The 17,870-nt window shown below is 42.9% G+C and overlaps 1 protein-coding gene across 5 annotated transcripts in view; it reads right to left on the reverse strand.

The window, feature by feature from the left end:
- FUBP3 (far upstream element binding protein 3) overlaps positions 1-17,870 on the reverse strand; it is a 40,240-nt gene that overhangs the window by 16,110 nt on the left and 6,260 nt on the right. For 3 of the 5 annotated variants that reach the window (XM_032130773.1, XM_032130770.1, XM_032130774.1), the window contains exons 2-9: positions 16,556-16,661; positions 10,326-10,376; positions 9,822-9,855; positions 8,187-8,236; positions 6,622-6,693; positions 5,848-5,905; positions 3,122-3,284; positions 2,168-2,266 (exon numbers count right to left, since the gene is read on the reverse strand). In XM_032130773.1, coding sequence (XP_031986664.1) covers positions 2,168-2,266; positions 3,122-3,284; positions 5,848-5,905; positions 6,622-6,693; positions 8,187-8,236; positions 9,822-9,855; positions 10,326-10,376; positions 16,556-16,661 — 633 coding nt within the window. The remainder of the gene's footprint in view (positions 1-2,167; positions 2,267-3,121; positions 3,285-5,847; positions 5,906-6,621; positions 6,694-8,186; positions 8,237-9,821; positions 9,856-10,325; positions 10,377-16,555; positions 16,662-17,870) is intronic. The other 2 variants (XM_032130771.1, XM_032130772.1) reach the window with 2 other exon arrangements.

Genomic DNA, 17,870 nt, shown 5'->3' on the forward strand with positions numbered 1-17,870 from the left:
CAGTAAGGTAGAAGCTGTTGGTAGCATGGCAGAGATCATGTCCACTAAGAGCTACAGAGCACATACCAAGGAGGTGCTGGGCAGCACTGAGCTTACTGACTCTCAGAAGTTAAGCCCAAGTCTGCAGCAATCCAGCAAGACATTTTCTGAGACAAATGAATATTTCTCCTACCTACTGGCAGCACTCAAGGCCATGCACAAGCCTGCATGTAGCCCAGCTAGTGAAAGTATACCCTGGAAATTAGCCAACAGTAGTCACCAACAAAATAAAAAAAGCCTACATGGCAAACCCAAGCATTTTTTTCTCTCTACTACCAGTCAAGCTTTTGGTTCTATTTCCAAGCTTGAGGGTGGTGGTGAATTTCTCTCCTTTCATTTTTACATATTTTCCATGTCCTCAAGGTATTTTTAATGGAAAGAACAACTCAAAGACATTTCAGAGATGCCAAGACAGAAATAAGGGTGATGGAGAGATTTCATGGGGATTTGAGGAAGTTAAGAGCAGCATCCACAGAATCCCACCAAACCCAAGGAATCATCACACTTCTTAAAACGCTTCCTAAGTGTGCTCAGCTTTAAGTGCCTCAAAGATCTTCCAGCCTGTGCAGTCTCCATATTTCCTTGAATGGAAGACGTGACAATAGCAAATCTTGCAAGGCAGAAGCCACCTGGGAAGTGGCAGCACTGAGAGTATGATTTGGTTAGAAGTAGCCAGACTGTCATTAAACTCCTTTTGCACAGCTATACCTCCACAGTAAAAATTGGGGGGGGGAACGAACCTAACTCTAAAACTTGCAATAAGAGTTTTTTGAAAAATACAACCCAAACACTATCCCTGAGCAACATCAGCTGTTGCAGCAATTTATGATTAGGGAGTGTTCTGGTTTGGTCAAATTTAGAGATATATCCTCTGAGAGAAGGCACAACCACCCCTCCCCCACCAGGTTCAGGAAAAATAAATTTTCCTCGAAGGAAAGTAAGAGATAAAAACTATTTATTTAACAAACACACGGGAAAAGGAAAATAATGCTAAATAATAAAATCTTTTGCTGTGAAGAAAAAACCTGGGAAAGTGTTAGAGTCCTCCCTTTGGTCTCCTTGGAGCTGGGGCTTGGCCCAGGGCCAGGCCCCCTGTGCTTGGTGGAAAGTCCTCCCGATGTGTTCTGATATTGAAGCAATCCACAGAAAAAGGGAAAAAATCCGAAATTCCAGGGAAGGAAAAAAAGTTCAACTCTCAGTCTCTCTCTGGAGGAAAAGAAACTGAACAACTGGCTGAAAGCTGGCTGGAAAAAAAAGTTGCTATCTCTGTGTGACCCTGAACAAGCTGCAACCTGCTTTGAAAAAGTTTTGCTCAGTTTTTCCTTCCTCCTCTCAGGCTCAGTTTAAAGGCATAGAAAGGCACAAGAATTAATTTCTGGGCATAGGGCAGCGATGTGGGATACACATCATAAAGTCACCCCAAGACAGGGAGATCATATGAAACAGAACTACTTTTATTGGAGACAGGAATGCTAAGCTAGATTTAATACTTAGCAAGGTATGAAAGGCACTTGCTGAGAAGTGGAACATGCCATGGCTGAACTTTAATGCTCGAATTCAGGCGCTCCCATCACGCTGCAATCCCCCAGTCTCCAGCTGATGGGGGCTTTTCTCCGAACCGCAGGTTCATCCACATCTGCAGAACCCTGACACAAGGAGACTGAGGTACCAATATTAAGCAAACCCCTTGGTTTCAGGAGTTGTTGTGGGATTGGTTTTTAATTACCTGCGTCGATTGGCTGTCTGAGGTAGTTTTTTGAAAGGTTCCCTGTCTCAGATGTGTGATTCAGTCAGTCACTAAGAACCCATTTGCTCGAGTGACACAGAGCTCTCATTTTTTGCCACACAGGCTGGAAAGCATTTCAAAGCTACTTTCTCCAAACCCTCCTCATCATCTCTACTCCTACCCATGTGCAATATTTATGTGGAGTGACAGCTCCTAAGTTATGCTGTAAAACAAAGTACTCTGGTGTTTTAACTTGCTCTACTCAACCTTACAGAACAAACAAAACCGGGAAAGATTATTACATTTACAGTCAGATTTGACTCCATTAGATGCTCACAAATACACTCAGGTTTAAATTTCTCCTCAGTTCTCTTGGGAAACCACTTTGCTTTTGTTACATACCTGTACTTTAAATGCATCTCCAGTAATTCGGAGAGGTTTATCTGCTCCAGTAGGCAAAGGACCATCTTGGATCATAATCATTTTCACACCTGTTCGCTCCTGAAGAAAAAGCACAGAGCACTTTTCTAAGCAGAGTCCCTAAAACAAGGGACTGTATTTTGGACACTAAACATTATGAAGGTCAAACCAGCACCGTTACAGAATGCACAAATTCAGGAACAGTCCTAGAGTGTAAAGGACTGCCAGAAATTGTGCTGCTCCTGAGGTTCTCAAATAGCTGAAATCCTTGCAAGGAAAACCCTCTCCACCTTGACAACTGACTTTCCAGCCCTCTCCAAAATCTGTAGCTGTCTGCACATAACAGTTATTAAGTGACCAGCCTCCAAACTAGGTGACAGAGGTCTAATCAGGGCACTCAAAACTCCTCCATTTTTAACCTAGATGTTTTGCTAAAACCCTCTATTCTTTAAAAACTTGTACCAGATGGAGGAATAAAGAACGTCCAGGAACACAGTTTATACATAACACAACACTTAATTAGAAAGGGGTGGGATGAGAAAAAAAGATGACACATGGCAGCTTTACCACAGATCAGCAACAAAAGAGAAGCAGAGCACTCTAGAACAGCATGGCTGGCATTAAAAATACTGCAGAGCAGAGCAGATGTGGCCCTTCCTTGGCTACAGGGATCCCCTCCTGAACAGCACACACCAAGTGTTATCTACAGCACATGGGTTTCTGTCACTGTTCTGGCAAAACTCCACTACTTGTGTAGCTGGGGCCACACTGATTTTGTAACACAAGATTGGATTTGAGTCCAATCTCCAAAGGCAGAAGAGTAGTCCCTGCTGGAGAAGGTTAGAGCATTCAAGGCTCTCCACTTCAGCCTGTTCCAGTGGATCTAGAGAAGCTGCAGTAGGGAAGAGAGCCCTAAAGGAAATGCATCTTGCGCACCTGCAACTGTTTTATTGTTTCACCTCCTTTGCCGATGACTAGACCCACTTTGGATGCCGGGATCAAAATCTCCTGAATGGTACTGTTGCCATCAACATCGTTGTGAAAACCAGGTCCATTCCGACAGCGATCTACAATCTGCCCCAGTAGCCGTTTTGCTTGTCTTTGGAAAAGAATCGAGGGAAACAACCATTAGACAACATTGCTCCACGTGACCAAGAGACCAGGAACCATCGGAATGGAAAGCGATCGGGGAGAGGAGAAGTGGAAAGATGGAGGAAACCATAGTCAGCACAATGTTTGCCTTTTTTTTTTTTTTTAACTCTTTGATGTCTATTTTCCCCTATCATGATTACTTATAAGCAGTTTGATTTTTGAAAGGGGAAGAGAAAAGGAAGAGCAGCAGCATGCTCTGACCTCTTGGGAAGTTAAGGACAATAGTTGAACTACATTTGGGGTGCTTACTTTGAATGAAGATGCTCTAGGTTTTAACTTTTCTAGCACATATACAATAATAAAACTCAATCTCTGTTCTCCTTCTTGGTCAAGACAAAAAAACACACACTGCTCTGATACTAACACAGCCCATGGATTAACCATTCTCTGGTCAGTCACAGGCAACTGCTTTGCTCTTCTCTACCTGCTCTTACCAGCAGCACCAGAACACTGTCCTAACACAGCCTCTGCTCCAAGCAGTAGGTGCTGAAGCTACACCGCGAAGCGAGGCAGGGATACTGCAGCAGCCACCAGTGAAAGACTGGGTTCTTCTACTCCTGGTGAGAAGAGACACACAAAGAAGCATTTGGGACATTAAAGATCTCTTCTCTAAAATCTTTAGCATGTCAGAGGTAACTGACAGGGTTTCCCTTCATCTTGAAGACTCCTATACCAGCACATCCCATTCCTGCCCTTGTCCCACAACCCTTCTGAAAGCAGAAGAAATTCACTGGTTCCCTGCTCAGCCTAATGCAGCATCTTCCTCTCTCTCCACTTCACACCATCAGGCACCTTAAGGACAACTGACTTCTCTCTAGAGATTTGAAGAACCAGTACAAAGTCATCCCTTGAAGCAGACATTCCCCCAAGGCAGCTCAGGGGGTGGTGCTCTGAAGCTGCACTCAGAGCAGAACACTGCTTGCCCTTGACTTTCTCACAACAAAAGGGAAAAGGTGGAATTTCTGGAAGCCTGCTTCAAATATTCTGGAAAAGTTTTAAAAGGTTTTATTCATCTACCTTCATATTTGGTGCAAAGTTCTTTTAGTGACAGTATAGAGACCACAACAGTTAATACACAACATATTTCAGATGAGAAGGGGTCACTCAGAAATTAAGCCTATTAGTTTGTCACTGGATATAACTAATGAAAACATTTCTCACAAAACCCTTCTCAAAGAAGTCTGACATCTAAAATGGTTTCCTGACTTTATTTTATTTTTCTACAAGTAGCCTGAACAGTTCAAACAACCAATTTGTCAAGAATTTGACCACAAAAGTAAATTAAATTTCACTTAATTCCATGTCCTGTTTCACAAACTGAACAGTGTCACTTTTAAAATTTACTCATATTTTATTTAAAGACAGCCTTGGACACGAGTACATTTAACTGCTTATTTCAGAACCACAAAGTCTTAACTACACCTCTCCCCCATTTTCCCCCAACTGATCTCATGAGGCATCCCAGCTTTTTACTATTTTGCTCTTGTTCTTAAATATCCTTTGCTAAAGGGAGAAAGCCACTTCAATATCAGCAAGAATACACTGCCTGCCCTATAATGTGAGTTTGCCAATTGTATTTATTCTGGCTCACTGCTTGCAGTATTATGGTAGAATAAGGAGATTTAAGTACCCTTAGATCTCTTTAGGAATGGAAGAATGATGAGTGTCTTCTCTTTAGAGAGACAGTCTTTGCACCCATGTATTTTCAAATGCAACTCAAAGATTTCCAGATGGATTTTAAAAAACCCACCTACCCAAAGGCTGGGGAGAGAAAGAGCAGCTCCATATGTTAAGTGTGTTCCTGTAAGCCTGAGGATCCTGGATCCAGTTCCAGCAGGAGGTCCTCAACTGGTTTGTGAGAGTCTCAAACTCAGCTCCTGGGAAGGGGGAGGGAGGAAACACTGTCCCTAAAGTTTCTATAGGTCTAAAGATAGAAATCCCTGCTGGCTGGCCACGTGTCTCTACCATGCAAGGAGCAGAATCAAGACTTGGGTTCAGTCCTTTGCTTCTTGTTGGCAGCGATGCAGAGACAAGCACCCAGTGGGCCTCATGCTGCTCTGCAACAACACCAACACCTCCAGGGTATCCTGGAGTGGCACCCACAGGCTTTAGAGGCCTCATGCAGCCCTTCTTCAGCTGGAAGGATGCTCATCTCAATAGGAGTAGGGAAGCGAAGGGGAGAAGAGAAGTGCCCTTCAACAGCTTAGCTCAGTATCCTGGAAAGCTGCAGTTACAAAACTGCATCCTAGGTGCCCTAAGAGCAACCTCACCCTGCGGAGGGGAATTCCAAGGAAATTTCTGCAGAGGATTCAAACTGCAAGTGGAAAAAAAGCCTTTGAGGTGCACAGTTTAAAGCATCAGACCAAGAGGTTCTATGCTCCAGAGACCCTCAAGTTTCTCTAGGCCAACATTTGCTGGTGTGGCTAATAACCAAGTAGCACCACTGACAGAGCACAGCATTAGGGAGAAGAGAAAGAAGGAAAAAGGAGAGAAACTAAATCAGAACTCACTCAATGCTCTCTGGTGTCCCAGTGAGTACACAGGGCCTCTCGGGCATCCCACCACTGTCTGTAAAGGAAACAAGAAGAAAACTTGTGATACATGGAATTAAAAATGTGGCAGCTATTTCAGTGACCATGAAGCACCAATGGAAGCACCACCCACCTGCACACAGCATGCTAAAGAATTCAAAGACATCCAGGATCAACATATTTTAAATTATTTACTGGATGTCTGCATTCTTTTAAAGCCTTCCCCACCAATTAAAGGGAGGGGTAAAAACTCAGATAACATTGATCAACAGTTCCCTGTACAGCACTGCAGCCCAGTCTTCCCCAAAGCAAACTGGCACCAATGATCCCATTTGGATGAATGGTCTCATTTTTATGATGCAAAGCAAGCTGTATGGAGAGCTGTTGCCAACCCTCCTGAAATGTCTTCTGCCAGGAGCTGGAGCTGATCAAGCCAGTCAGATGCAAACCACAGAGCTGAGCAAAGTGAGAAAACTCAACAGCTTCAGGTCCAAGCACAACACAGATTGCCCATTTGCTCTGCAACCATCTGTTGGTTAAAGCCAGTTCCCTCAATGTTCCATTCCCCAAGCCACCTGACAGACCTGTTTTCTACCCTGGTTGGGAGGTGGGTCCAACAACAGCTCTCCCATGCCTGTCTGTATCCATGTTAATGGTGATAACACACTGTGAGCATGGGAATTGCCTGATCTAATGGACACAACACCCTTTGACATTAAAACCTGTTCACCCACCACACAAAGAGAGTCTTACCTGGAGCAATTTGAATTTTGCAGCCAGACTCTATCTGAATCCGTGAGATCTGTTCTCCTCCCCTGCCGATTACTGAAATGAGTTCAACAAGCATCAGAACAAACTGTTTTTCCTGGAAACTGCAGAGCACCTTCCCCCTTTTACTTTGGTGCAGCTGTCTATAAAGGAACAGTTTGACTCCACGATTGCAGAAGAGGCATCCAAATTTATCATAGCAGAAAAACACTGAAATACTGCGGAAAGTTGTTCTATTTGCTTAGAAAAACAAAACAAAAAAGCCTGTCTTGCACTGGAATGGAAAGAAATAAGTATGAAAGAAATAAGGCACTAGTCTGGGTGATGCTGGGAGAGTAATTTAAGTACACCTTGTTCAGCCTGAACCAATAAACCAGTTATTTTGGGTACTAAAAAAGGCAAAGACTTGTTTCTTTATAATTCCTATTTTACTGCCATTTTTGAATGGACATGCTATTTGGCTGTCTGCACTCAGACAGAGCCACATCCTGAAATGCTCTATCAACCCCCAGTGAACACAAATATCTATCTCCCTTAACTCTCAGAGTTGATACATCACTGTTTCACAACAAGACATGCAGAGCACAGACCACACCAATTACCATTTCTACCCTTCCCAGACTGCAAAAACAGCAAAGCTGTAAAGCCAAACAGGTATTCCTGGCTCAGGGTGCTCCCAAAGAAGCATCTCAGCTGTGGGGTGGCATCCCCCTGTATCTGAACCAGGGTGAGATTTAACACAGAGGTGATGCCTGCAAGCTCCCCTCTCCCAGGGCCAACATCCTCCATGTGTAGCACCAGGACTGGTAAATGAAGAGGTCTGGCAGGAGAGGGGGGAGCCTTTCCTTTGCAGGAATTTGAGTTACAGTCTTGCAGTGTCTTTAGAGTCAGAACAAAACTTGGCGCACTATGGGGTAATTACCACGGCCTGTTATTTTCCTCTTTACTTTCCATATATCAAATTGGAAGGGATACACAGAGACCCAGCAGTAGAAGTGTCTATGCAATCACTGCAGTAACACATCAGCAGGAGGTGCCACTGAAAGCAAGAGTAATGATCATTAAGAGGAAGACAGAAATTAGGATCAAGCTTGAAAGAAAACAGTACCAGGAATGCAAATCTAGGAAAAACTCTCGTCTGGTTGCGTTTCCCCGCAGCAAATGTATAGGAAATTTAAAACTCTGTTTAACTTGCCTTTAGTCAACTCATATTTTAACATTTAAATGTTGTTTTCCTTCCTCAACTTCCACAGTTTTGCATACTCAAAGTAAAATGTTACAATGTAGGGAAATAAATTCACTTTTGACTTGAGAAAATCACTAAAATGCCCAGTAACTTGTAGCAGACATTCTTGTTCTTATTACTGGGACATTGAGCTTTTCCATGAAGTTTGCATCTGGATTTTAAACACAGATCCTCTGTTCCCCATGAAGACAGCATTAAACAAGGCTTATCCAAGGCTAATAAGCACAAAAACTTGTGTCAGAATCAACAGCATTCCTGCACAGGAAACACACTGAGAAGCATCAAAAGCATCCAAGGTACTTACTAAATCCAACCATTTTATCAGGCACTTTGAACTCTTCTGTTATTACAGCCCTAAAACAAAAAAAAAGGAAGAAAACCCCATCAAATTTTCATTACAAAGAACAATTTGGAAGAAACTACATCCCTGCCATGGAGCCTGGGCTCAGGACAGGGATTCTGCAAACACAAGTAAGAGCACATCACTGCCAAAATCATTTGTTTTGGAAGGGACCTCTCATGGTCACACAATTCCTCCTATGCTGGATCCATGTCCAGTCTACCCCTGGTATCTTGAATGAAGCTGATGGAAGAAGTTCTTTTTGTCATTTTTGCTCCAGACAGATTTAACAAAAAAAAAAAAAATCAAACCAGTTTCCTTATCATTGAGCCTGGACCTCCCAAGCAGCAGTGTCTACGCTTCCAGATATTCTCCTCCCAGGAGACACCAACCAAAGCCAGTCCTGACATGAACACCCCTTTCTGGCAGTCACAGGTTTGGTGATTGGGACTCTTTTTTTGCCTGCTTGCCCTTATCATTCTTCTCCTTGGAATTCATAAAAATTGTCTTCGATTATTCTCTGAATTCTTATTATCTCAAGACTTCCATACCTATTGCTCTTTGGACATTTTCAATGTGCCTGCCTCAAAACAGAGCACTCAAAGCAGTTTCCTAAGACCTGACCATAGTCAAATAGAAAGGAATTAACTTGGATTGCTTTTTTGTTTAGCTGTTTCTGTTTTGTAGAAAACACAACACCATGAATATGGAATTTGAAAACATGCATTATATACAATTTGTTCAGCAATCTCAAAAGCAATAAAACACCTGCACAGTAAGTTCAATGCAGGTTTTGTGGTGAGGTATATTAAAATCTTCCCATCTTTTTCCTTAAGATCAGTAAGGGAAGCTATAAAATACACGAGACTTGATTAGCTAAGTTGCAGATAAAGTACACGCACTGCCCACACTTTTCTAGGCTGCTCTAGTCAGACACTAGCTTTAACTTAACCATTAAAAATTTCAGGTTCTACAGCCTTCATGCACATTGTTTGTCCCTTCTGCTGAGGCCCCAAACAGCTGGTTAGGATGGAAATGCACTACTATTCACCTTTGGGCTAACTCAGCTTTAGAAATGTTCTTCCATTCAAAACAACACAGACAACTCCTCAAGATCAGGATTTGAGAAAAACTGAGAATTTTACATTTTTATTGGATGCTGAGACATGCTGGATGACAACTCATACTTGCTTCAGTCTTCCCAAACCATCTTTGACAAAGGTGTCATCCCAGGTCATATTACACCAACAATACTAAATAGTAATAACACCAACAATAACACGTGTCTGTTTGATACTTCCACCTTTTGCCAAAACGCCAGACCTTTTTCACTTTTTCTTTCTTGCCCCCTGCCAGGGCAGGGGAAGGAAAAAGAGAGAGAATTTATTTTTTTCAGTCCTGCAGATTTGCAGGGACCAAATCCAACTTTCACATAAACTCCTCTTTTTTTCATCAGAACAAACAACCCAGGCTGGAGAAAACCCAAGCTGACAGTTTTTCCACATTCTCAACCTCTGACTTCCTAACACTACTACAGATGGTGGATCAATAAACAATTAGAATTGATCAATAAATAATAAAACATAACCCACTGCTTACCTTTGATGTACCAGGGCCCCTAACTGGTTACCTACTGTGGCAGAGAGAGAAAAAAGGGAAAAAAATCAAAGCATTAGCACGGATAAACTAACTTCATCCCTACAGAAAAAGAGTTCTTACCGTTTCATCAAAAAAGAAAGAAAAGCAAAACAGTAATTTAGGTTCAGTGGCTGAAATGAATGCGTTATGTGGTACAAAACAGGAGGGGATTTCTTGATCAACACACACCATAGCCCAGTGTCCAGCTGAACACAGGAGAGGGAATTGATCCGCGTCTCCCCATGCTGAGAGTCATGGGAGAAAATCCTGCCTGCCCAAATCCAAATCCCTGCAACTGACCTCCCCCCTTCCCAAATTAAGCCCAAAGCAGTAAAAAAAAAAAGGGAAAAGGCGGGGAGGGAGGAGGAGGGAGAGAAATTCGAAGACTAGTGTGTATTAAAGAATAAAAGCCAAGCAGCCTCAGAGATTCCCTCAGTCCAAGCATCAGACACGGCTGGCACATACTTCTCTCTGTGTCTCTGATCTGTGCTCCATGGAGCCCACTTACACGGAGACCTGTTAAAGGAATAGGGCTGTTAAGTAACCTCGTGGCACCCAAACAGTGTTTCAACCCAACAAAACACATGTTCCTGAACAAATTCCAGGCATTTCTGCCATGTTAGCTGCTGGTCCATCTATGATTACAAGTTATCTCCCTACTGACAACCCTCAGACAGACTTCTGCCCCAACCCCAACAGATTAGATCTTTCTTCCAAATGTTAATAGGGAAAATATCATTAGACCAACTCATGCAAAGTGGGAACACAAGCCCTGCTGGGCTTCCTACTGGACTTTGCCTGCAGCAAACCAGCTAAAAACCAGACCATTTGGTGCTAACAACCAGCTGAAAGATTATATTGCATGCCTGGAGGGCACAGGGAACAAAACAAATGAAACTGGCCAATATGTGAGCTGTGATAATAAAGATGCTGTTTCAAACTACCTTGCAGCAAACTGCACATTCTTTGACCTGAAATAAATTGGCAATCAGCTGGCAGGGATAGAAAGTGGATGCATCCCACGCTCTCTAAATCCGGTAGAAAAATGCATCAAGTTTGTGGCCAAACACTTTACTCAAAGAAAATAGACAAAGAGAGTCAACAGTGTATTTCTGCCGCATGTCAATACCCCCATAATAGTTCAGGACCAAATATCGACAGTCTATCTGTTTTATTACTTTCCCCAGCTCAGCAATAAGACAAGTCCTGCATTATTGACTCCCTTAGATTTGTCTTTGCATATTCTCACCCTGAACATAAAAAGCTCTAATTTGATAACTATGAATATTGCAGTTGAAAAAGGTGGGTGATGTAATGGGGAATATTTGCTCTGGCTGATAAGCTCCTACCACAGAGCTGAGCAAACACAACCAAACTCAGAATCTTGCTCCAAACTGCACTCAGAATATTTCAGCTCCACGCAGTAGGTCTGGTGGTATTGGTGTAGTGTGGGGTTGCCACAGCCAAGGCCACTCATTATCAAGATGCCAGAAAGAGTGGTTTTAACTCTGCAAAGGCTGTATTTAAATCTCCACTTCGCATTTCAATTCACCAGAACAGCTCTCTTAGCAATCTGTTCCACTGCAGCCGCTGCCCACAAATTATGCGACAGATACACATCCTATAATCAACTCCCCAAGTTCACGCAAGGAAGGGAAGAGCCTTCATTTTGTAACACAATCCTACACTTGAAAAAGACAACTTCCGAGGGGAAACCTGTACAAGCACAGGAAGTTAAATTGGTCAAGGAATTAATGCTTTAGATGTAGGTAACAATGTCTCTCCAACCCATTCTGAGTACTATCCAACCAGAGTAAGCTATTCACCCACATAGGGAGATACCAGCCTTAATGCATGTTTATTATATATTTATTCATGCTAATTAGTATGAAAAAATGATGCCACAATAACTTATGTGAGAGACCATTCCTTCCACAGTCTACAGGTAACTTCTCGAAAAACTGAGATCAAAAGCAAATGGAGAGAAATGGAAATGATTTACTTCAAGTCAGTTATGATTTCTCTCTGTTTTGGGGGGGGGAGTGGGGGGAAATGATGTGGCTCCCAGTTCCAACAACCTAAAGGTCCATTCCTTCTCCAACATGCCCATTTTTCTCTGAAAAACAGGGCCTAATAGAGAGGCAGAGCTGGGGCAGCCACAATACCGAAAGCTGATGCACCATCCCACCGTCTCCCTTCACACCAAGGAGGGGGCTGAACTCTGACAAACCACATATGTATTTCCCCCTTTTACATCTATTCAGTACAATTTAACTGTAACTGCAGTCATTTTACTGCAAATAAGGAAAAATACTGAATAAAATCAGCACAATTTCCTATTAATGGCACCTGCTGGTTGATAACTCTTCATTCTGCTTTACGCTTCACCTTAACTGAATTCTACCTAACAGACACTCAAAACAAATGCGGATTTTTCTTCCGCCCCACAAAACAGAGCAGTGCCTCCCACTAAATTAATGTGCACGATGGGAATATACAATCTCTTCAGGAATATCTTCATGGCTAGAATAAAATCAGAGCAACACATCTCCTGGAGAGCAGTGGAACAGGGCTGCTTTTCATACTTTTGAGCCAAAATGGGATCATCATAAATTTTAGAAAGCTGCAAAGATAGTTACCCTAATTCTCCATCGTTAAATATTGCTAGGTTTTTCTTTAATTAAATAGGCAAACTCTAATAATTTTTGTGCCTGACTTCATTGTAAATCTTTGGAGGTTTTTTTCCCCTCCCTTAAACCACCTTTTTTAAAAAAGTGGCCATCCATAAAGTTACAATTTTGAACAGTGGTATTTTGTGTATTAAACTAAATCTTTTGCCAAGAGATCTGGACTTTTGCCCTGGTCCTACTGCTGCTGCAGATGTGTCAAAGAGCATCAGTACTGACTTTCTTCAGCAGTAAGACAGGGATAAAATTCCCTTCTGCCCACCACTATTTTCACTGAAAACATGCTGGAAGAAAAGAATAAAGTACTTTGTACAGCAGGATCACGTCGTGTTTGAGCCCCTTGGTTCTACTACAACCAAGTTTTATTACACCAGAGGTCGTCTTCAGATCTGGATGTACCACAGGAGCTTGGGGAGAAGAGTGGAATGAAAGGGTGTGAGGCTTCTCCAAGGTCTCTCACCTTTGTTTTCCCAGACTCAAAGGATGCCCCAGCCTTCAGCTGCCATGCTGCTGCTTAATCCTATGGATCTAACAGGACGCTCCTTTAAAGCAGCCCAAAGCAGGGCAAACAAAGGGTAACGTTCTGTCCATCAGTCTCTTTGCAGCAGACTAGATCCCTGCTTCCTTTGAACAAAAGGAGGCTGCTTCTTTAAAGGTTATTTAGCATTAAACCAACTTATTAATCTGTGCTGGTAATTAGAGGGACCTATTAATTAGAATGGAGGCCAGAGGCAGCAGTTGGCCCTTTACAGGAGGGCTGGGGTGTGTCCTCAGCAGCAGCCACAGGCAAAGTGCCACCAGGTCTCTCTGCAGGTCAGACTCACCTGTCCCTACTGCTCACCTTTGCTGAGAAACATTAACCCCTGCAAGTGGCCACAGAAATGCCAGCTGTGACTTCCCAGGAGCAGTACAAATAAACCTGATCTCTTCTCTGCACTACAGCTGTTTGCAAGATTACTTCCAAGTTGTTTCCAGAAAGGGGAAATAAAGAAGCCAGGGAAAAGAGAAATAATCAGTCTCAAGCTCCATCTAACACCAGTGAGCCAGGTTACCAGGGTTGATCCCGCTGCTCCACAGTTCAGATGAGGGTTATGTTAAGGGAAGTGCAGAAGGCACCCACACATCCTGGTTTCCAACACTACGACAAATCTGTTTTTCCTGGAAATGCTTTAAAAGCTGCTGAATTTGTTTGGATCAATGCACTGACACCTGTCTTAAGACCACTTCCTAAGGCGGCATCAGGCAGCCACAGCAGCAGCTGTTTACAAAAACAGACAGGAAGAATTAGATTGTCCTGAAAGACAGACAGTTTTCCTGTCACCTTAAATATTTCCTCTGGAGACAATTTTTTCAGCAGTATTAAGAACAGCATTAATTTCCTAAGAGCTGTATGGGGATAAGGAAGCAGTGAGACCTGCACTCAGCTGTGAGCGTGCAGTATACAGGGGTAAATTTCCCACCAGATTTGTTTCCAGCTCATCCAGAGCAGCAGAACGTATCCAAATCCACACACTAACATTTCTAGAGCATGTGTAACAATCACTTCTTGACAACATCTCCAAACTGTGGTTCACAGACAAGCAGAAAACGAGAAAAGTGTGGGCATGCAATCCCAACACCCCTTGTTTGCAGCTAACAGAGAATTAAAAAAATCATCCAAATAGAAGTGCTTTCCTAATTAAAGCGTCCTATTAAAAGCAACTTCCATCTTCCAGATGTTTAAAGCTAAAGCTGCATTATAGACATTTAATTACACGGCAGCAAGAGCAGGTAGCCCAAGACTAAGATATGGATCACATCACAAAGAGATACACAGCAAGAAGCACCCACAGCTTCAGGAGTTGCTCTGCCAGGCTGCAGGTAAAGAACAGCACAGGAGGATTCCACTTGTAGAAGGGAACTCATCACACAGCTGCATCTCAGTACACGACTTATTCATACCATTAGAAACAAAACCCAACATGACCCAAGCTGAAAGAAGTGCTACAACCCTTAGCCCTACCCGGACAATTCCTGCTTCTTTGTCAAATTCCAGCCCTTTAAAATATTACTTCAGTCACTTCTCTTCTCCTCGAAGATCTCACAGATCAGATTTCTGGGAAGGGAGCTGGACAAAGTCATATACAGATGTATATGAGCAACCCAAGGGCAAACACAGCATTGGAGCTCCTTTAAAAACAGTTACAGGCAAGGTCCAGTGCTGAGTACAGGGTGAGCAGAACAACTGCTGATCCAGGAGTCAGGAATAGCCACTCTGAGAGGCTCTCCCAGGAACAATACCCGCTCCATGGAGTTATCTACCACAGCACAAGAAACCAGCAGTAAGGCACGTTTATAGCCCAGATTGCTACTGTATTGACACGGTCTGTGTCAACACAAACAAGGCTCACCAAGTTCTAGGGCTCGTCAGCACAAGTTTAAGTACAAAGTCTAACCTGCCACTACAGCACTACGACCATTTCACGTGTTACAAGTTCCTAAAACACATTTTGTCAAGAGGTCAGCTCTCCCAGTTCAGTCTGATCAATGAAAGACACAAGCGGGACAAATGTTGTGAATGACTGGTTCCTAGAAGGCTATTTTTATTCTTTTCCACACACAGCCACGTCCCTAAGCTATTCAGGCACAGCTCAGAGCTGTTCAGCATTCCCCAACACTGCCAAGCCTGTGACAGCCCAGCACCTTCTCCTGCAGAACCAGCACACACCAGCAATGCCAGACCTCTGGCTTCTCAACAAAAGGATACTCCAGTCCAAGATACAAAGCATGGGGGCTCACCCAGATGAATCCGTTCTCTCCTGAAACCCCAAACCAAAGGAGCAGCAGCAACCTGTTGCTCAAATAGAGCCAAGAGCAGAGAACAGAAGTGGGTGGTGGCATGTGTTCAGAAAACAGTAAATGTTAGCAAGCCAGAGGCTCCACATGAGAGAAACTTCTCCCCATGCTCCAGCACGTTTTTTCAGACTGAGAAGCAGACATGCAGTTATTTTCAGCCTTTGTATCAGATAGAAAAAAATTCTTTTCAAAATGAAGTGCTAGGCAGCAGCTTTGCCTATCTCCTCAGTACTCCTGAACATATCCATGGGGGAGAGAATCACCCTGCAGGGCTATGAGTGTCAGGAAAAATACCAGAGGAAATAGCAAAAGGAAGACATAGACATGCTTTTTATTTCTTCACAAAGAAAGGTGAGCTCTTTGCATCTACAGAGCAGCAGATAATACAGTTTAAACACTTCTTGTAACAATGCATATCATTAGATTTATAAAACCTAAAAAACTCTTGTTCTAATATTTTCATTGATCCCACCAAAGATAAGAAACTAGTGGCTTATTTTAAAACTGTAACAATTCATACAATATTGACTTATGACAGTTACCAGCTATGTCCATGCAATAAACTATCCTTTGGCTGGGATCAATTTTAAATTCTTCAGAGATTTTAGAATTCTCAAATAATAATGGAGAAAGCTAATCTAATACAGGAGGTTTCCCTCCAGCTTGCATCATCTTACATAAGTACCTTTTTTCCTTAGAACTCATGTACAAAGCAACCAGAACTTGACAGCAACTCAGCTCCTGGGCTGTGACTGTTGTCACAGATGGAAAGGAACATGTGTAATACTGTCCCTACACATTACCTGCACTCAGAAAAGAAGGGTCATCAGGGAAGAGCATGTACTGTGTACACCTGGTACTCTGTAGGTGGGCTCCAGCACAGGCCCAATAAGCAAATCCTCCTCCCTCCCTCAACTACCATAGACCAAGATTTAAATTACCCTGTTTGTTTGCTATTTCCCAAAGGTCATGAACTAACAAAGAATTGTTTCACATTAACACTAATGCCTAAGAACACTGTGCTATCTAGGTAAGAGTAAACAACACAGGGCACCTTGTATAAAATTTCTATACACAGAAAGATGCATTTTCCATCCTTAAAATAGACAACTGACTCCACAGATGAATTTCAGGAGCTGCATCCACAAGACTGACTAATCACAGCCAGCTTACCTCCATCATCCAGGGGTCGTTTCTGCACTCCATAACCGTAGACTGAGGGGTCCACAAGTGTTGTAGAATTATTCAAGTGAGGAATATCTCCAATTTTAGCAGCAATCTATAAAAACAGGATAAAAGCATTATCAGCATAGCTGAAGTTTCAGCCACCACAAGTAAATACTCTTTCTCCCAATAAAGTGTTGGCCCCAGTCCAACCTTCTCTCAGGTATTTACTATATAGGTGGATTTGTAACAAGGCTCTTCACTTGTAAAGCAAACAATTTTCTGCTTGCTTTTAGTATTTGCTTAATTAAGACCACCCAGTTCCTCTTCCTGATCATAAGCAGACAGTTACTCCCCAGAACATTATATTCAGGAGTATTTCCTCGATGGATAGCTGACAAGCTAAATCTTGCTAAGAGGAGGGTTCAAACTAACTCCCCAACTTTGTCCTGGAGAAGCTGCCACCACCAGAGCTGTGTGGGAGGACACATGCTTCCTCCTGCATGCAGATCCAGACACACAGAAATGCACACTCACATCCATGGGGGAGCACAGGGAGAGAGTGAAAACACACAGCAAAAGGACAGGTTTGGGAACTCTCTGCCAAAGAGACTGGATCACTCTTGTTTACTGTGTGAGGAATAAGCCAGTGGGCAAACTATCAGTCCAGAACTAGTTTCCATTTCCTGCAGTGGTCAGTACAGCACAAACACGACTAATGCTGCCTGTGCCTCTGCTTCCAACCCTTCCAGAGGGGAAACTGCCATTCCCTGCCGAGCCAGGATACAAGGAGTTTATTCACAGGAAAGAGGAGACAGTCAGCTATCACACTAAGGGGACTATGGTAAGCAAATAAACTTGGTGAGACACACACCTAAACATCACTTAATACAGGTGAAAAGCTCATCTCTAGTGACATTTGGGGGACAGCTGCACAGGTAGGCGCTGACAACACGAGCTCTTCCAGCTGCTCTCTGAGCTAAGTGGTGGAAACCTACCCTAGAAACACACAGGCACATTCCCTGGGTGCTGCACCCCAGTTAACACCCTCCCAGGGGCAGGCAAACTGCAGTCTCACAACTCCCCTTGCCTACATAAAGTATTTTGCTGTAATAAGCAAGCGCAGAACAAAGTAGTTAAAGAACAAATACAAAGTACACTGTATTCTACAGCATTTGCTGCCTTTTCCAGCAAAAAGAAAATCATTGAATAGAATCTTTACTAAAAGACTGATCTCACTCCATCATAACTGGATTTCACCAGAGAATAAACAACAGGAGCAGATGAAAGAAAGAGCATTTTACACAGATACGTTTTAAATGAC

Source organism: Corvus moneduloides, chromosome 21 (genome assembly GCF_009650955.1).
Source record: "Corvus moneduloides isolate bCorMon1 chromosome 21, bCorMon1.pri, whole genome shotgun sequence".
NCBI classification, from domain to species: Eukaryota; Metazoa; Chordata; class Aves; order Passeriformes; family Corvidae; genus Corvus; species Corvus moneduloides.